At 37.7% G+C, this 18,277-nt stretch overlaps 1 protein-coding gene across 3 annotated transcripts; it reads left to right on the top strand.

The window, feature by feature from the left end:
- The first annotated feature begins 853 nt into the window (after positions 1 to 853).
- On the top strand, positions 854 to 16,329 carry Gld (Glucose dehydrogenase). Of its 3 annotated transcripts, none has more exons than XM_066405043.1 (11): positions 854 to 1,071; positions 13,438 to 13,559; positions 13,612 to 13,769; positions 14,008 to 14,153; positions 14,213 to 14,303; positions 14,352 to 14,519; positions 14,568 to 14,831; positions 14,885 to 15,115; positions 15,169 to 15,489; positions 15,584 to 15,771; positions 15,822 to 16,329. In XM_066405043.1, the coding sequence occupies exons 2-11, from the start codon at positions 13,453 to 13,455 to the stop codon at positions 16,038 to 16,040; spliced, it is 1,893 nt and encodes a 630-aa protein (XP_066261140.1). In that variant the 5' UTR covers positions 854 to 1,071; positions 13,438 to 13,452; the 3' UTR covers positions 16,041 to 16,329. The 3 variants fall into 3 exon arrangements, with proteins under 3 accessions (XP_066261140.1, XP_066261145.1, XP_066261144.1); XM_066405048.1 differs by lacking the exon at positions 854 to 1,071 and adding an exon at positions 12,170 to 12,188; XM_066405047.1 differs by lacking the exon at positions 854 to 1,071 and adding an exon at positions 12,286 to 12,443.
- Positions 16,330 to 18,277: the final 1,948 nt, after the last annotated feature.

Below are 18,277 nucleotides of genomic sequence, written 5' to 3'. Positions count from 1 at the left end.
ACAAGTCCATGGTAAAAAATGCACTATCCATCCCTGTATTTTACCTAAGAAGTTTAGACGTACGGGACCCTCGTTATAATACATAAAATTATACAAGTTTGAGAGGGGGTGTAATCACGTTTCTTATGTACATACATATGCTGAACTGTGTCTACTCTTAAAAAATTGTCCTCTATTATGGAATGATGACCATTGCAACGGATGTCAACAAAAATCTTTTATCGTATGTGATACATCTTAATGGACCGCCTTTTTACCCGCAAATTCTCTGTTACATCACTTTTTTTATAATCTCATAATGATCATACCACTCATATGAAGGCTTAAAGTTGCTTAATTCGGTGCTTGTTGAGATGGAAATCAGCCCTAAAATTTCTCACCGCATGAAGTACCAGCTTGAGGAATCGTGATAGCAATCTTGATTCGGTTCCATTCGGTCGTGCCGAAAAGTGGAACACGCATTAGATTATCTCGGCCACTCAACGATTTGTCATCAACCCAAAAGTATCATAACGAAGAATTGATTTAGATTATATTTAATGACCTTAGAAAAGCCGAAATTGTCCCTCATTGTCCTAAGTTTCGTAAGACCTAAGAGCAAGTCTCGACTGCTTTAAAAACTGGGCGCCTCAAGGCTAAGCATCCATTGGGTGCTCTTCAATTAAATTTGAACATAAGCACTATTTAGAAGAGTTTATGCTCTTGTTTTGTACTTAAGTAGCTTTAAATTGGGTTAATTACTTCGGCGAATTAATATAGCAAAAAATCATTTTCTGAATGAAAATTGTCTCGAACTGATTATTCCCACTAGAAAATGGAAACAGAACCATAACTGATTCGAAAGGACCATCATCAGTGGTACTCCTACCATAGCAGAGCTTGGCTAGTCTGGTACTGTGTCTGCTCCACACGCGGATCAACTAGTTACCGATTTGCGGTACTACCATATACGCGGTGCTACAAGAAGTGAACACGCATTTGCTCCCTCAACATCTCGCGGTCAATCAAAGAGCTGTTCGGTTTTTGAAGACTGATTTATTGGTGACGGTACCGATTTTTTTGGCGGCGTATGTAAGTTGACTTTCTTTATTTTTTAGGTATTTTTTATGGAAAGAAAAATTGTTAAAATTATAGGGAATACACGTCTTCTTTTCGGTGAGGTAGAGCAAGGTCAGTGGTGAGGTAATCAGTGGCAAATTTCCTGAGCTAAAAAGGCTCAAATCCTTGGTTGGTTAAACAATTACCCAACTAAGTAGAGAATTTATATGCTTAAACAAAAATACACAAATTTTAAGGCAACCTAGTTCTTTTCGGTTTATTACACGCGAAATGCACTGGTGACGCAACTATTTTCCTTTTATGCGGTTTTAATATCGGCTTTATCATCGATTAAATCCACGTTTTCTAATGAGGGATCGATCATCGGTAATTGCGCCTACAATTACGAAACGTGTTGTTTCCTTCCTGCAATTAAGTTTTTCCATTGAAGAAAAAAGTTGTAAAAATAGACGAGGAGTAATTGAAAAATTTATTGCCGCGAATTCCTAACCGGACATTAAAGCTCAGTTTTACGATTATGATTATCAAAAAAACGCTGTTTTAAAGCGGATTTGATGAGGCTGCTTCTCATAATTAAATTCGTGACTACCAAACGCCGAACATGGATTTTCCATTGTGTTCAAGACAACCCTGCAAAGGACTTTGATTGGCACTTTCTCAGGCGATTATTCCCTCAGATATGCAAATTTCTCCTTTATTACTACAATAATCGCATTTGCAGTAGATTATTATGATTGTCTAACAACATAGCATGTGAGGCTAAAGTATTAGTTGTAGTCATTTTTCTGTTGGTTCAGGTTAGTTCAGGTTAGTTCAGGGTTATAAGTAGCTCGCATGTTATTCTTTAAAAGTCAAGGACGGGAGCAGCCCACTCGTTTAAAATGCATAAAGGACACACGAAGAAAATCACAATTATCTTTTTTACCCGAATAAACTTCTGAGATGCTTTTGAAGATTGTTTTTCGCAACCTCTCGCGTGCAAGAAAAAACCGCACTTAGTCATTTTTTCAAGGCCCCAAGACGAAATCGACTTGCCTCACTCACATTTTGATTTCGGTATCTGATTCAGTTCTAGTTTATTAAACGTGCTACCATTGCCGTTAATTAAGACATTATGTAAACTGAAACGATTAAAACTGGCTCACCACTTTTTTTATTGTAAAGTGCATTCATCTAAAATGACTTGAAATTTGTATGGGCGAACAATACCTAATTAGTAAAAGGCGCGCAACCTAGAAATGGTACTATTTAGCTTGGCAAATCCGACCTGAAGCAGTAACTATTCAAGCGAAAAAACACCGAAAATATGCCACATCGCCCCGCTTAACTCGAAGTTTTCAGGATGATTTACAAAATTGACGCCTTCGTCCATGATGGCCCGAGAAGCCAAAAATCATATTATGCCAATGCAGGCAAAATCGGTTCTGTCCCTTCTAAAAATTTCGAATTTTTCTAGCAGTAAATACAGTCATCGAACCAAAAGTCATTAATCGTCACTTATATTATAATGTCAACAAAGCCTTCAGAAGTCGTTTTTAATGACACCAAAACGAAGACACCTTTTACCGCTTTACACACATCAAGATCAAGACCCGAGTATGCAAACGAGCCATTCTAAAGAAAGGGAATTCGTGATAGCATCTTCTTCTTCCTCCGATTGTTCGATAATTGATCTGACGTTAATCGAAGTGATGATCATTAAATCGTTAAACAATGACCTGCATAGCGAAAAGTTCAATGTCAGCTGATTGCTAAAAACAGCGAGTACCGGCAATGATGAAACTACTTGCGGTCTAGTAGTCATTTACCTGTTTGTTTATTAGTAATTTTTCAATCGGTTCAATATGTTTATGTAATAAAACTGGCCGGTAATTAGAATCGGATTTACATTATAACGCGATTTAATGGGTGAGAACTTTTATGTTCTATAGTTTTTGTGACGCTATTTTATTGAATTATGGGCAAAGAACACAGTTTCTTCCTGGTCTTTGATTGTCACAACCCGACAGAGGTACGGGAACATTCGCTCAATAATTGACCTTGCTTTTAGAGAATTTCATTATCGACCCAGGATACTGTTTTAGAGCCCAGTGTTCGGAGACAATCTCTAGACGGCTTTTCCACTCAAGGGTTAGTTTAGAGTGTCCCTAGATACGGCCGCTCTGCTCCTGAAGCATATATTAATTTAACCATCTCTTAGTAGCCCAGAATAGCTATAGGGACGTTCGGAACAGGCCACTTTCACCAGTTGATTTGTGTGATTGAAAAAGTAGAATTATAGTGTTCAGTACAGATGATCTGACTACTTTCCTGAAAACCTTCGAATTCTCTGAATTTTTTAACTGTTCATACTGTCTCAAAAGCCTATGAACTATTTAGTGATGTTTTTCATGGAGACCTTCACATTTGCAATTCTCCCTTGCCTTTTAATGTACACCTGAATTTGCCTAAACTTTTAGATCAACACATAGTTTGTATGACATACTAATATACATATATACAACCGTCTTCCAGTTCCAAGTTCATGTGGGAAAATTTCTTAAATGCTAAACTGTATCTAGCACAGCAATATTGCACTATATGGTATACTATACAACATACACAATACTTAGCGTACAAGAATTAGAGAAATATATAATCACTTACATAGCAATTTTAAATCCCCTGAACTCAGCTGCTGGTCACCTTTGAGTCTCGATCCCACTACATGACTAACTAACTCCTATGAACCCAATCACAATCTCACTAATTTTGTTGCTTTAATAATCATTCAGACCAGTTTATAATGTAAATTCAGTATATTTTAGCTGGTTTAAGCTTCTCACTGTTAAGTGAGGATATAGATGAGGGACTAGTTTTACCACCAATTTTATTTGCTTTAGTAAATACCGTACAAGGACTATAACAATTATATATTTTAGAGGAAGAATGGTCTGCTGATACAGTTAAATATGTTGATTTACTCAAAAAAATACGTGAAAACTTAGTAATTTCCCTCAAACTTTTTAAAACAAACCGCTTTGGAAGATACAAATAAGTGCGGTTAAGTTCGATTTATTTTTTTTAAGTGTATGGAAACTGAACACTGTCTCTCTCTTTATCGGAAATTATAAATGGAACAAGGACGGAGGTGATGCGCCATATCCGATCGGTGGAAGCTAAGAATATTTAGAGCACCCTCTTTGAGACGCCACATAAAGTTCCTGCTTTAAGCAGTTCTGAATGGCAAACGAACTCTGAGTACACTTTTCGCAGACTCTAAATACACTTTATACCGTTTTTCAGGCGTTGAAACTCGATGGTGAACAAGGTGTCCAATAAAACCATTTAAACCGTTTCAATAAAGTTATGCACCTAATTTCTGCATATTAATAACGTTTCTCTTGCCCTGGATCTTACACAATACCAAAAAAAAAAAACATATTCACACTTTATAAATCCCATCGATCAGTCGATTCAAAGCATTGCAAAATTTTGTGCACACGTATCAAGCACCACACACCATGTTTATTATTATTAAGAATAGACATACATATCGTCTTAAAGATCAATGGCTAATAAGTACCATAGCGCCTATTAGCTATTATTTCCCGTAAACTCATTTATTTTCCGCAAACCTCGTAGATTCAAATCAAACTAGAAGAGAACTTAAAATGCCCTCGTCGAACTTATTTTAGTTTATTATAATAATTATGTCGATTTTGAAATATTATTCAATGGAACAAGCGTAATATCGAGCTCATGCACTGACACCTCGGCAATTTAGATATTTTCTTTTAGATAGGAAACATTGGTTCCAGTCCAAAACGGTATTCACTCATTATTGCCCACATACCGGTACCTTCTCCATCAGTGAAATTTCACTCACGATTTCAGCAATCATTACTCAATCAATGGGTACACATTTTGCACAAAAAACAATACATCAGGCTCTCCTAATGTCCTAATGCGATTTCTTCTTCCTCAATCTTATAAGGAAAACCAAACGTTACTTAACAGCCATAATACGTATTGTAAAAATGAGTCAGACTGGACAATTGACTATTTTGAAGAACAATCCCTTGTATGCGGTGAAAGTAAATATGCTGATCTCTATGCAAGATCAAAACCTAATCGATATGGAAAGTCGCTATTGTATCAAGTGCCAATGGAGATGTTGATAAAATTATTTACTTTAAAGCGTGGCAATTTATCTCGTAAACTGATCTATCTGAGTCATGAAAGAAATCAGGCATTGTGGTTGTTATAAGGAGTGGCGCAGACCTCATAGTGGGGTAAGGTTGGGTGGCGGCTTTTCTTGGGGGAGGCTGTGATTAAAATTTCACCCAGGACGCCCGACCTGCTAAGGTCGGACCGGATAAGGGGTAGTTATATATATGTATATAATAATATCCATTATTAATTATTATTATATATATTATACAGGGTGTTAGTAAATAAGTGCGAAAGATTTTAATGGGCGATTGCTGATTTTTTTTTAAGGAAAAAAGTTCATGTCAACCCAGGTTTGAAAATGCTTAGTTTCCAAGATACAGAGTGTTAAAGTTCTTATACGGCAATGCCATGACATATTTTTAAGGAAAAAAGGCACGTCAAAGATTTTTTCAAATGTTCCATTAATTGTTAATTTTTAGGTATTTTGAAGTTTACTCGAAAACTTGGCCCCGATTTTCTGCTAACACTTTGGTAATTTCAACCCTCGGATTTCCTTAAATTACATCTGAAAAACATTTGAAAAAAACTGAATTTTTAAAAAATTCGTAAAAATCCAGATTTGTGAAATTGTCAACAACCTCGCTCATGGTTTAGAGAAAATGCTTAAAAAACGCAAAATCATGCTGCCTAATGCTTCCGTCCGTAAAACTGCATTTCTACTTATCGACCCAGTGACTCGAAATCAGATTTCCAAATGGCGCATAATGCGCTTTGAGCCCATATAACTCGGTCTAATAAGATATCTTCCGCATACGTATATCGACACAATTTAAAACTAAAGGAAAGAGCTAGCTAGCGAAGCACCGTTGGGGCTTCTGCCTAAAATAGCAACGAAATTCCAGCCCATCAAAATTAAATAAAAATATTTGCAGTTTTTCCAATTTTGCCACCCTTGACTTGAACGGTAACATGTCGAGAAAGGCAGCCGATGCACTTTTCAACAGTCGAAGAAGGAAAAAAATATCTCCTCATCAAAACCCCCACCGCCATATTTCAACAGTCTCCAAAAAATCTCCCATTATCCATGGTCCCATATCCACTTAAGTTCATCAGCACCATCCTCCAGTAGAGATCATGCACCTAAAATTAAATCACGTCAAGAAAGGATCGACAATTAAATCCGATCGGCTAATTATAGACTCCTGCATTGATCAGACGCCACTGAGGTCGTATTTTTTGTACTTTCACCACCAAGGAATCGTCACGCTTCTAAGGCCATTCATGGTGATCTTCTCGGATTTATCGCGTTTCCCATTGTAGAATAATAGGTCAGATCTTAGTCAGTTTTGCGCAAACTATTGCGCGATCTTCTTGGTTTTGGTTTTATTGACAAAACGTGAACTTAGACTAGAGGACCTGATTTTGGTCCTAAATGGCCGTTATCGGCGTGCTAATTGCTGTTTGGGTGATCAAGTTGATTTCCATTTCGCAACCTCAGCTGATGATCTCATTAGGAAACCAAACAAAGACTTCTGATTAGTAATTAAGATGCTGGCCGATGGGTTGTACAGACTTAATTAATGTCTGTAGGAAAAAACGACGAACTTTCGCAACTAGCCTCAATAATAGTCCCTTTAAATTAATGTTAAATTTGCAATGCAAAACTAATTATTAATAAATTTGTCAGGGGTCAACGGTAATGCGAAATCATTTAATTGATATATTGCCCAGTGAAAACGCACCTGTAACCTGAATTCGGACTATACACATAACGGTCGCTATTTGAATTTGTCAATTCCTTTATAGTTAATTAAAGTGACTGGGCAAATTTCCCATAGGGCTCAAATTCAATATAAGGCATAATGAGAAAAACTAGCCACATTGGGAAAGCACATGCCTACAGGTTTTGACACGTAAAAATCAGCAATGCATGCAATTTCCGATTGGTTTCATTGCTCTTTTTTCCGAAAAAATTCCATTGCATTTGAGAAACCATAAGCATCGAAATCTGAAGCACTCAAAGCCCTATGCATTATCCTTTCTTACAAAACTTTCATTGCAATCCCCGTGTAATTAAAGGCAATAAAACACCTTAGAAAGTGATAAATGATGGCTGGCAGACACAACCACATAAATAATAATTGTACGTTTCAGTTGAAATTAAAATTCATGCTTAATAAAACAATGGTGAATGTAGAACAACAATTATTATCAAAGGAGCGATGATGGTGGCGCAATATCCAAATGAGAAGATTCACCATTTGATTAAGAAATGCTTCACATTTTTGTTGGGTTTCACTTCATTCACTCATTCACATTCTCTATGTCTCATTGTTCTTGCATGTTATAATATTAATAGCTCATAATTTGCCTATTTTGATATTGTCCTAACCCAAACAGTGGCGAGCATATACACTTTCAAGGCAGCTCGGGTACAATTACTCTGAAAGAATAAATATATGTTTTTGTTCTAATTGGTGCAGGTCCTGCTCTGATATCTGCTCACTTGATGAATGAATTTGCTTTTACTATGGTGACCTACAAAGTGTCTACACTTTCATAATTGGTTCTATAACAGAACAGTTATGCAAAAAAAGTTGTCTTATAATTGAGGCGGGTTAGATCGGGTTAAGTCTATGGGTTTCTATGCATATTCAAACTTCCGAAGCTGTAGGTAGATGCGAATTTATGCAGAACAATTAGAATAATTAGATTTACTACGTCGTGAAGATTCAAGGCATGCTTATGTTAAGACAGTTCCTTCACCATATTATCAAGATATGAAGGAACTAATTTTTCTGTATTTTAATTTGGGCTTATCACTTCATAAGACTAAATTGCAGACAAAATGTGGCTTACATGTTTCATCTTACTTATGCTATTTTTTCTTATTACACGGGAGGATGCAGTGTAATTAAACATTTACTACAATTACACACTTAAGGCAAAAACCAAATATTTTGTTTCCAGCTGCGTAATGTGGCCAGTTTTTTGCGACTTGCCTTAAGTGGAATATTGGACTAGTTTTTCTATATGGAGAGCATGGGTATATTTCACACATTCCTAAGAGAGGAATTAATCGACCAGTATGCAGCTCATGTTAACGTCCGATCGAAACTTAATAAACATTAATCTCGTTTGATAGGGGCTGAGACCCCACTGAAAACATCCTTCCGCGTCACACTACACATTACTGACTACCAAATTAGATAAAAAAACAGAGTAGCGAATCCCATCACCCTTGAAATCAATTATCCATTCCCAATTTGCATTGAAGCGGCGACAATAGAATTAAGTCGCCAAAGCGAAACCCTCGCCTGATTAGCTTAAGCTAAAAGGTGTGGCGGTATTGACCCAATAACGATGATAATTCGGCCCTAAAATAATGGCAGTGAAAATTTCAACCGACCCAAAATTCGGCATTCATCTTCAGCTAGCGCGTAAAACTTTGTACTCTCTGGAGGTCATGGAGACAGCATGAAATCAACAAATTATTAGGTGTACAACTTTGCTTCCGCCGTTTTTGAATAGATGTATGTAGCGGTAAGTAATGATCGAAATAAATAACCCCATGTGGGCATGCAGGAGCCTTGGGCACCTGTTAACATAACCCCATAAAAATATTAGTCTATTTGTGTCTTCATCATAAAGTTATTCGCAATTGAAAATGTCAGTGTACGAGCCAAATTCTCGTCATTTGCGGGAGGTTTTACTTTTCTGCTTCAATATGAAGAAATCTGCTGCTGAGGCTCATCGAATGCTCTCAGATACTTATGGGGAAGCCACTATTAGTGAAAGGACATGTCGTGAGTGGTTTCAGCGCTTCAAGAACGGTGATTTTCACGTCGAAGACCAACATAGCGGTGGAAGAAAGAAGGTTTTCCAAGATGCGAACTTGGAAGCATTACTTGACGAAGACTCGTGTCAAAGTCAACAAGAATTGGCACAATCATTGGGAGTGACTCAACAAACAATCTCAAAACGCCTCAAAGACATGGGAATGATTCAGAAGCAAGGATATTGGGTGCCGTACGAGTTGAAACCAAGAGATATTGACAGGCGTCTGTTCGCTTGTGAACAGTTGCTTGCAAGGCAAAGACGGAAGGGATTTCTGCATCGTATTGTGACTGGGGACGAGAAATGGGTTCATTACGATAATCCCAAACGCAAAAAGACTTGGGGATATCCCGGCCATGCTTCCACGTCGACGGCCAAACCGTCTATTCATGGTTCCAAAATCATGCTCTGTATTTGGTGGGATCAACTCGGCGTAATATATTATGAGCTGTTACAACCAACTGAAACAATCACAGGTGCTCTTTATCGAACCCAATTAATGCGTTTGAGCCGAGCATTGAAAAAGAAACGGCTGCAATACAACGAGAGACATGATAAAGTGATTTTGCAGCACGATAATGCTCGACCCCATGTTGCGCAAGTGGTCAAGAAATACTTGGAAACATTGAAATGGGAAGTCCTACCCCACCCGCCATATTCTCCTGACCTAGCTCCTTCTGATTATCACTTGTTTCGATCCATGGCACATGGGCTAGCTGACCAACACTTCCGGTCTTATGAAGAAGTAAGAAATTGGATAGAATCGTGGATCGCTTCAAAAGATGTCCAATTTTTTCAACACGGGATTCGTATGCTGCCCGAAAGATGGGAGAAAGTAGTGGCCAGCGATGGACAATACTTTGGATCCTAAAGGTATAATTAGTTTTTTACAATAAAATCGCGAAATTCGGAAAAAAAACGGCGGAAGCAAAGTTGTACACCTAATAGTCATGTTACATTAAGCCTGTTTACATCTGCATGTTTCATGAGAATCCTATTGGCAAATCCGATGTGGGCTGATTGGCATTTGAGCTGGTAAATTAATCGATCACTTCCCAAATGCTTTTTTATACAAATTGTATCCGTTTATGGAGCTAAACCATAGGTATCTTGGCAACCGTAAAAAATACGAAGTTGGTTAAATTGGTCCAAAATTGCCCGCTTTGGAGTTCAAGTACACGAAAACATGAAACTTTTAAAAAAGTTCTTATTTCTTTCTCAGCTAATTTGGCAAGGTAATGTGAAACGATTAGCTCTTTATTGGTGCAAATTTTCCTCTTCTACGTGGCAGTGCCATACAGGGTGGCCGTTTGAAAACGAAACACGCGCATTTTGAACAGCTAAGGGAATTTATGAAAAGACGCTCGGACACGTAAAACTTATTTTTTGGGGGGAAACATTTCAGGCTAATTCGGACTCCTCTATCTGCAACCCCTTAAGCGGGAGGGTGTTCATCCCCAAAATCTGAAATGGAAATGGGGTCGAGTGATATCTCATTTTGGAGGTAATTTAATGTACTTTATAACCCCCCAGTTTCAAGTCTCTGCTATCACCACAACCACCAAGAGGGCGACTTCCCAAAAATGCGCAAATTGAGTTATTTGCGTTGAGTTATTTTATCTGTTTCACTTTATAACGGTAACAAAAAATATTTCCGTCAAACTTAAATAACGCAGTAGAAAACAGTGGTCTTTACGCATGTGCAATAAAAATGTACTTGACAATTTACTACAATTTTACTTAACGTTAATTGGATTCAAACGCAAAAATAGAGATTACGTTTTACATTTTATAAATAAAAGTAAAATTACTACAAGTTAATTGAGTAAATGTTGGAAATGCCCACTTTGGACCTCCATACAATAAAAAAATATTTTGTTCATGCCGCTGTCGAACATTTTGAAACGTAAATTGATTGAAAATTGATTGAACTGAAACGTAATCTCTATTTTTGCGTTAGAATCGATTTCATGTTAAATAAAATTGTCATAAATTGTCAAATATATTTTTATTGCACATGCGCAAAGACTACTGTTTTCTACTGCGTTATTTAAGTTTGACCGGAATATTTTTTATTACCATAGTAAAGTGAAACGAATAAAATGACTCAACGTAAATAATTCAATGTGCGCATCTTTGGGAAGTCGCCCTCTTGGTTGTGGTGATAGCGGAGACTTGAAACTGAGGGGTTATAAAGTACATTAAATTAGCTCCAAAATGAGATATCACTCGACCCCATTTCCATTTCAGATTTTGGGGATGAACACCCTCCCGCTTAAGGGGTTGTAGATAAAGGAGTTCGAATTAGCCTGAAATGTTTGCCCCCAAAAAATAAGTTTTACGTGTCCGAGCGTCTTTTCATAAATTCCCTTAGCTGTTCAAAATGCGCGTGTTTCGTTTTCAAACGACCACCCTGTATATGAAATCTGACATTTCGATTTTCCACAGTCACCATCAACTTTTTTTGTGTTCATTGTTTGAAATGATCCTATAATATTTCGGACTTAGGTGATATGAGTTTTTCTAAGACTTCACACTACCTGATGATATATGTATGCGTGTATGCACATACACACGTTAACTTCTACTGTTAAAACCCTAAGCAAAGTAGAAGGGTTATCTTGAATGTAAGGGATATAAAATCAATTCATTGTCGTTTACTATGATTGAGGAGATTTTGACGTTTTACTCACCGCCAGTGTAACTTCCACTACATTCCCATTTGGGATACAAACACGTCTTTAGGGTTCTTGAAAAATCAATTTTATTAATCAATTTAAACTAATTTTGTCACTCTAAGCAACGTTAAGTGAAATTCAGTTGACCTGTCAAAAACATTAAACAAAAACTTGGTTGTCATTTCCAAGGCACTCTATGCAAAAACCTGATGATCTTCTACATGGATGAACTTTAATCAACATGTCAAAACAGCCCCCTCGTCACTAAATCCACAAATTTCAGGTTAGTTCAGGTTGAATAGTCAATTCAGCAGCCATGCAGCCCTGTTTTTTCTGCATATAGTATGTATACTCATGATGTGAAGTAACTGAGTCCTTGGCTTGTTCATAACAAGTGCCCCAACCCGAAGTGTTACTGTTAATCGTATTCCGCGCTCTAGCTGATTATTTATAGGTCAGGTCAGTACTAATAATAATCTAAGGGAATTGCTAAATTAATCATAACCTTGATTTAAAACGTGATAAACGTAATGAAAATCCTTGAAATCCTTCAGGGAAAATTAAAAAAATGGAAGTATTTGCTCAACAGCAACGAACTCGTTTAAAAACATAAAAAGGAAATCACACTTAAACGGTCTCAAAGCGAAAGACAATCAAAGGAAGATGATTTATTCACTTGGAAACAAGCTCCTCTCTGAAGAAATTCTTACATAGGTACGTATTTATCCTCATTTTTGATCGTTTTTTCTGTTGCTGGTGGTGGTTTTAGCGCGTTCGAATGACGAATTGCCTCAGGCGGTTTCATTGTCTTGAAGAAGGATGTGGTAACTGATTACGTGTTGCGTTCTCAAAAGAAGAATCTTCTTGCTTAAGGGAATTTGAATGCAATTATCGACATGAAATTGTGTGCTAAACAGGCGCAGCCGCGATCCGAACGTAAATATCGCTTATTGAAAGTTATGAATTTCCGCCAACAAAATAACAATTATAAATATGCCTTCGAACTAACCTTTTATTGAAAACTGGCCAGTTAGGCAACAAACTGATATAAATCGAGGCATTTTTCCCAACATACACACGTATCGAATATCGGTTTAGTTGTCGTTGGCCAGCAATAAAAGTGTGTAAAAATGCGGTTGACACAATTTCGTTATTGTTGATATTTGCCCGTAACGCACCTAATGAAAAGCGACCGATGAAAATTTCCTTTTTATTGATTTAGCGCGTTCATTACGCTTAGGCACTGTTGTTGGTATTCCATCTAAAACCACTGCTCTTCTCGTTGATTAGCGTTCTGAGCGAACGCAAATCATAACTGGCAAAGCCAATGAATCATGAAGAAAGTTCACACGACCATAAAATTATGCCACAATTTGCGTGTTTCGCAAAACCCATCGGTCCAGAACATGCAAAGCTGCTTTAACTTGACCTTTAAGTTAGCGCAGATTCTCGTTAGCTGCATTACGCGGAGGATTTACTATTGACTCATCGGCATCGTTAATTAGGAATATGAGCAGCAAATTTTGAGAAAAACACAATTGGCTTACTAGGATTTCAAAATGCTGCTGACATTTTCTCTACGTCGCTGCTTTTATGCGAACTTATCCAAGGCAAAATACCCATTCGTCTTGAACTTTAACGCATCCGTGTCCGTTCTAAAACCATCAGGAGTCACGAACGAGTTCAAATCCAAAGTCATCTGTTTCAGACTGGGGGGTAAAAAATGCCTACCTGCAACTGCCCGGTCACACAGCCAGGGCCGACTTTAGCCTCGACATGCGGGGGCATCCCATTCATGCTCTTCATGGGACTCTTGGAGGTTTTTCTAAGGTGAGTTCCTTCGCAATTATATGCATCAGGATTATGAGTTATTGTATCGCAGATCGCAGTGCGATTTGGAGGATCCTTGCGGACGTCCAAAGTCCACCCCCACCTTGCCGGAATATGATTTTATAGTGGTTGGAGCCGGTAGTGCTGGATCGGTGGTGGCTGGGAGGTTGTCGGAGATTCCTGAGTGGAATGTGTTGCTCGTTGAAGCAGGTAGATGCGAATTTGCACTACGTAATGAGTCACGAGTGTGTCTATTTTATATTTAATTAATTACATAAATTAAGCTACATGAAAAAGACCGGCAAAGGTAAAAAAAAGAATGAACAACTCGCCACAAGCATACAGAATACATTTACTCTTCTTACTCTCAGTAACGACTATTTATCCTCCTGAATTTGAAGGTTTTATTTCTTACTACCACCAAAAATTTTCACAATAAACACTTCAGGAAATGACGAACCGACCGGTACCCAAGTACCATCCATGTTTCTAAACTTCATTGGCTCGGACATCGACTGGGCATATCAAACTGAGCCGGAGCAGCAAGCCTGTCTCTCAGAAACTGACCAAAGGTGCTACTGGCCCAGAGGGAAGGTACATTCATCCATTGTTCCTTTATTGCTTGGTAGCTAATGCAAATGGTTCTTTTGCAGGTGATGGGAGGGACCTCTGTGATGAATGGTATGATGTATATGAGGGGGGCTCGTAAGGATTACGACGATTGGGAGGCTCTAGGCAATAACGGTAAGATCTTCTAGAAGCACCAATTCCTTCTACAAGGGTTGCTTTAAGGTTGGAGTTACAATGATGTTCTGCCGTATTTCTTAAAAAGCGAAGATAATAAACAGCTGGATAAAATGGACAGGGGGTACCACTCGGAAGGAGGATTATTGCAAGTGTCCCAATTCCCTTATCACCCGCCTCTATCTAGAGCTATCATAAAAGCAGCTGAAGAGCTTGGTAACTTCATTTATCATATAAATTTTCTCTATTAACCTTGATTTCTAGGACATCCAATTAGAGATGTGAACGGAATCTACCACACAGGCTTTCAAATCGCTCAAACTACCAATAAAAACGGATCAAGACTGAGCAGCTCCAGGGCCTTTATCCGACCTTTCAAAAACAGGAAAAACTTGGATATTTTAATGAACGCTACTGTAACTAGAGTTCTGGTCAATCCCCAATCAAACGATGCCTATGGAGTAGAGGTGCTAAAAGACGGTACCATGCAAGTTATTTATGCCTCAAAAGAAGTGATTATTTCTGGGGGTACTACTTTTGTCCCATTAAGTTTCTAGTCGTAATAAATATATCCTTCATAGGGGCAGTGAATTCTCCACAAATTTTGCTGCTCTCTGGAATCGGCCCTAAACAGGACCTGGCTAAAGTTAATATTCCCTTGGTCCATGACTTACCAGGAGTTGGTGAGAACTTGCAAAATCACGTGGCTTTCTTCATTAATTTTCATATTAATGACACCAATACTGCACCTTTGAACTGGGCCACTGCAATGGAGTATTTATTATTCAGAGATGGGCTGATGAGCGGCACAGGTTCGAACTTTATTTATTAAAAAAAATCCCTTCAATATAATTTTATTTTGAAGGAATTTCTGAAGTAACAGGCTTCATAAACAGTAAATACAACGACCCGAATTTGGACCATCCAGACTTGCAGTTCTTCTTTGGAGGGTTTTTGGCCAATTGTGCGAGAACTGGAATGGTAGGAGAGAAGATTGATAACAACCAGAGATCGATTCAGATCATTCCTACCGTATTGCACCCGAAATCCAGGGGGCAGATACGATTACGGGATAACAATCCAAGCAGTCATCCCATGATTATCGCGAATTATTTAACTCATCCTGATGATGTTAAAGTGTTGATTGAGGGGATTAGATTTGCGTTGAGATTAGCAGAGACGAAAGGTAATTTTTACATTCACCATTATAACAAGGTCAAATTTTATTGAATGCTTAGTTTTCCTAATATTAGTATTCGCCATTTTCTTCACAATTTTAGCTCTGCGAAGATATGGTTTCCAATTGGACAAAACTCCTGTAGCTGGATGTGAAACTTTCACTTTTGGTTCGGATAATTATTGGGAATGCGCAATGCGTAGACAAACCGGACCTGAAAACCATCAAGCTGGCAGCTGTAAAATGGGCCCGAAGGAAGACCCTTTGTCTGTAGTGGACCCTCAATTAAGGGTATAGTTACCTACATTGATTCTAACTCTTCTCTTATAATTCTTTTTCAGGTTCATGGAGTAGACAGACTCCGAGTAATCGACACCAGCATAATGCCTAAAGTAACATCTGGCAACACAAACGCCCCCGCTATTATGATTGGAGAGAAAGGAGCGGATATGATTAAAGCAAGATGGCTCTCCACTCCTGATTACTTCTTCTCGAGTCCTCAGCCCAACAACCAGAGAGTTAGCAGGGCGTGGGGAGGTTTGGGAGTGTGGAGGAGATAATGCAGTTGTTTAATGAGTCTGAGTTGAAATTTAGAGTTTTCAGTACGTATTCGTTCTTTAAGTAGGCAATTTGTTAGTTGGTGTCTTAATGACGAAATTTTGAGTGTAAATAATGATTTTGTTGGGTCATGGATTAAATGCCAGTTTGGTGAATAGACAAGCAGTAGTAAATGTGCACCATGTGGTAGTTCCTCTATTTTAGTTTTTTTGTATATATGTAACAATTCTTTTAGTTAGGTTTAGCTTATTTATTAATTTAATAGGGGAGTTCTATGGCAAATAAAACATAGGTATAGTGAAAACCGTTTTTATTTTGAATTTTCCTGGAATTTGTAAATTTATCGCACCGAAATATAACTTTAATAACCTAAAGATCTGTATATTTTAATGAATATCATTGTGGTCAAGGTTCTGATAATCCCCCGATCGTGTGAGATCTAAGGAATAGAGATGATAAAAAAAATGGTATTCGCCATTTTGTCCACAATTTTAGCTCAACGAAGACAATTACTGGAAATATACGACTAAATGAACTAGACCTGAAAACCATTCACTCACTGTCTTCTGGTTAATTTGAGGCTGAAATTTTAAATTTTTTCAGAAGAAAGAATGTTGCATTATCATTGCAAGCGAAGCAAAACCTATCGATTTTTTTATTTTGAGACTAGGTAGCGAAGCCGTTCAATCGTTTTCTGGATTTACCCTGTTCAATGATTTTTATTTGAATTTGTTGATAACGGCTTAATTGCATTCAATTCCAGACCCAACATTGAGATTTTCATCAAGGAACCGGCTAAGAAAGGGTTATTGTGGCTATATGAACCAAACATTACATGTGTTAAGACATCCGAAAAAATTTCATAACGTGAAAAGTCCTTGGAACTGCGACTCTATAATTATAGAATACAAAAAGGTCGGGCACCCCTCTGCCTTTAGGCATCTTTTGTAAAGGAGAATTTGGGTAGTGGAGATAAATCACCCAATAATTTGACCATAAGGGTCTTAAAGTCACCATTTCCTTGGCCATAAATATAAATCGTCTCACTAAGGCCACTTAACCTCGACCATTTTTTATCTAAGAAATTTAGAAATTCGTCAGTGTTGTAGGGCTATAAAGGATTTGAGACCATTAACGACTAGAAATAAAGGTTTTACCGACCAAAAAAAAGCTTTGTTTCGATAAAATTAAATTCCTAAGAAAGGATTTTGGGTCATCAATGAAGCAACTAATTCTGATTATTTTGGGATAGTTACTACTTTATGCTAACACCCTGAAGCAGTCTTGTGATCAATGCAAGTTTTGCCAGTGATTTGTTGAAATTGTGAATTTGTCATAAATAATTAATGTCAGCAAAAAATCCGAATTGTCCTGAATTGCAAGAATCGTATTTTTGTTACATATGTTTGTGAAATGACCAATATTTAGATTGAATTAAATGTTTAAGCATTACAGGATTGTATTCAGATGATAGTCAAAATTGAATGGTCTTTTACATAACATTGAAGAATTTTTTTGGTTAGTTCAGGTTAGTAACTCGTGCTTAGTAATTAATAAGCGTGCAGAATGTGGTTTCAACAGCGCTCCTCCTCTACCCCCACATACTATCCTTCAATAATTAAGTGCATGCTCCTGCATCTTCCATGTAAACTTTCTTGTAAGTTATGTATACTACCCCCCTTTCCCAACCCCCGACCATAACACTAGTCCATCATTGTAAATCTGCGCATGGTCACTTTTATAATGGTCGCCTAGGCGTTTCTTTTGACATCTGATGACAGATTTCTGAAGTCCATATTTGACGATTTAGTCCAACATGCCTTAGCAAAAACATGTATGGTTTTTGAGATACTGGGCCTCACAGGTAATTTTTTAAAGTTATTTCTCCTGTAACAACAGTAATTTAGCGAAATGTGTATTTTTTAGGGGTAACAAATGGGAATTCATCTGCCCTTTGGTGGTACAGTGTGAAGGGTGCCGTTGATGCTGTGTCGGCCCTCGCTAAGGCGCGTCACCCGATATGATGTTTAGTACCAGTAAACACTTTAACGCCCCCTTCTTGAGATATTTGCAATTAAGGTAAAAGTCTCAATTTCGCAATAAATTTTGTCTCTAACAATTAGGGCCGGAATTTGGTTGACTGCAACTCAAAAAACTTCTACATTCACTTTATAACAAAGAATTTACACTTTAGGCTTATTTGGAGTGATACATTACTAATTTTTACTTGATAGATACC

Source organism: Euwallacea similis, chromosome 2 (assembly GCF_039881205.1).
Source record: "Euwallacea similis isolate ESF13 chromosome 2, ESF131.1, whole genome shotgun sequence".
Taxonomy (NCBI): Eukaryota; Metazoa; Arthropoda; class Insecta; order Coleoptera; family Curculionidae; genus Euwallacea; species Euwallacea similis.
This window is presented reverse-complemented; position numbering and strand designations above follow the sequence as displayed.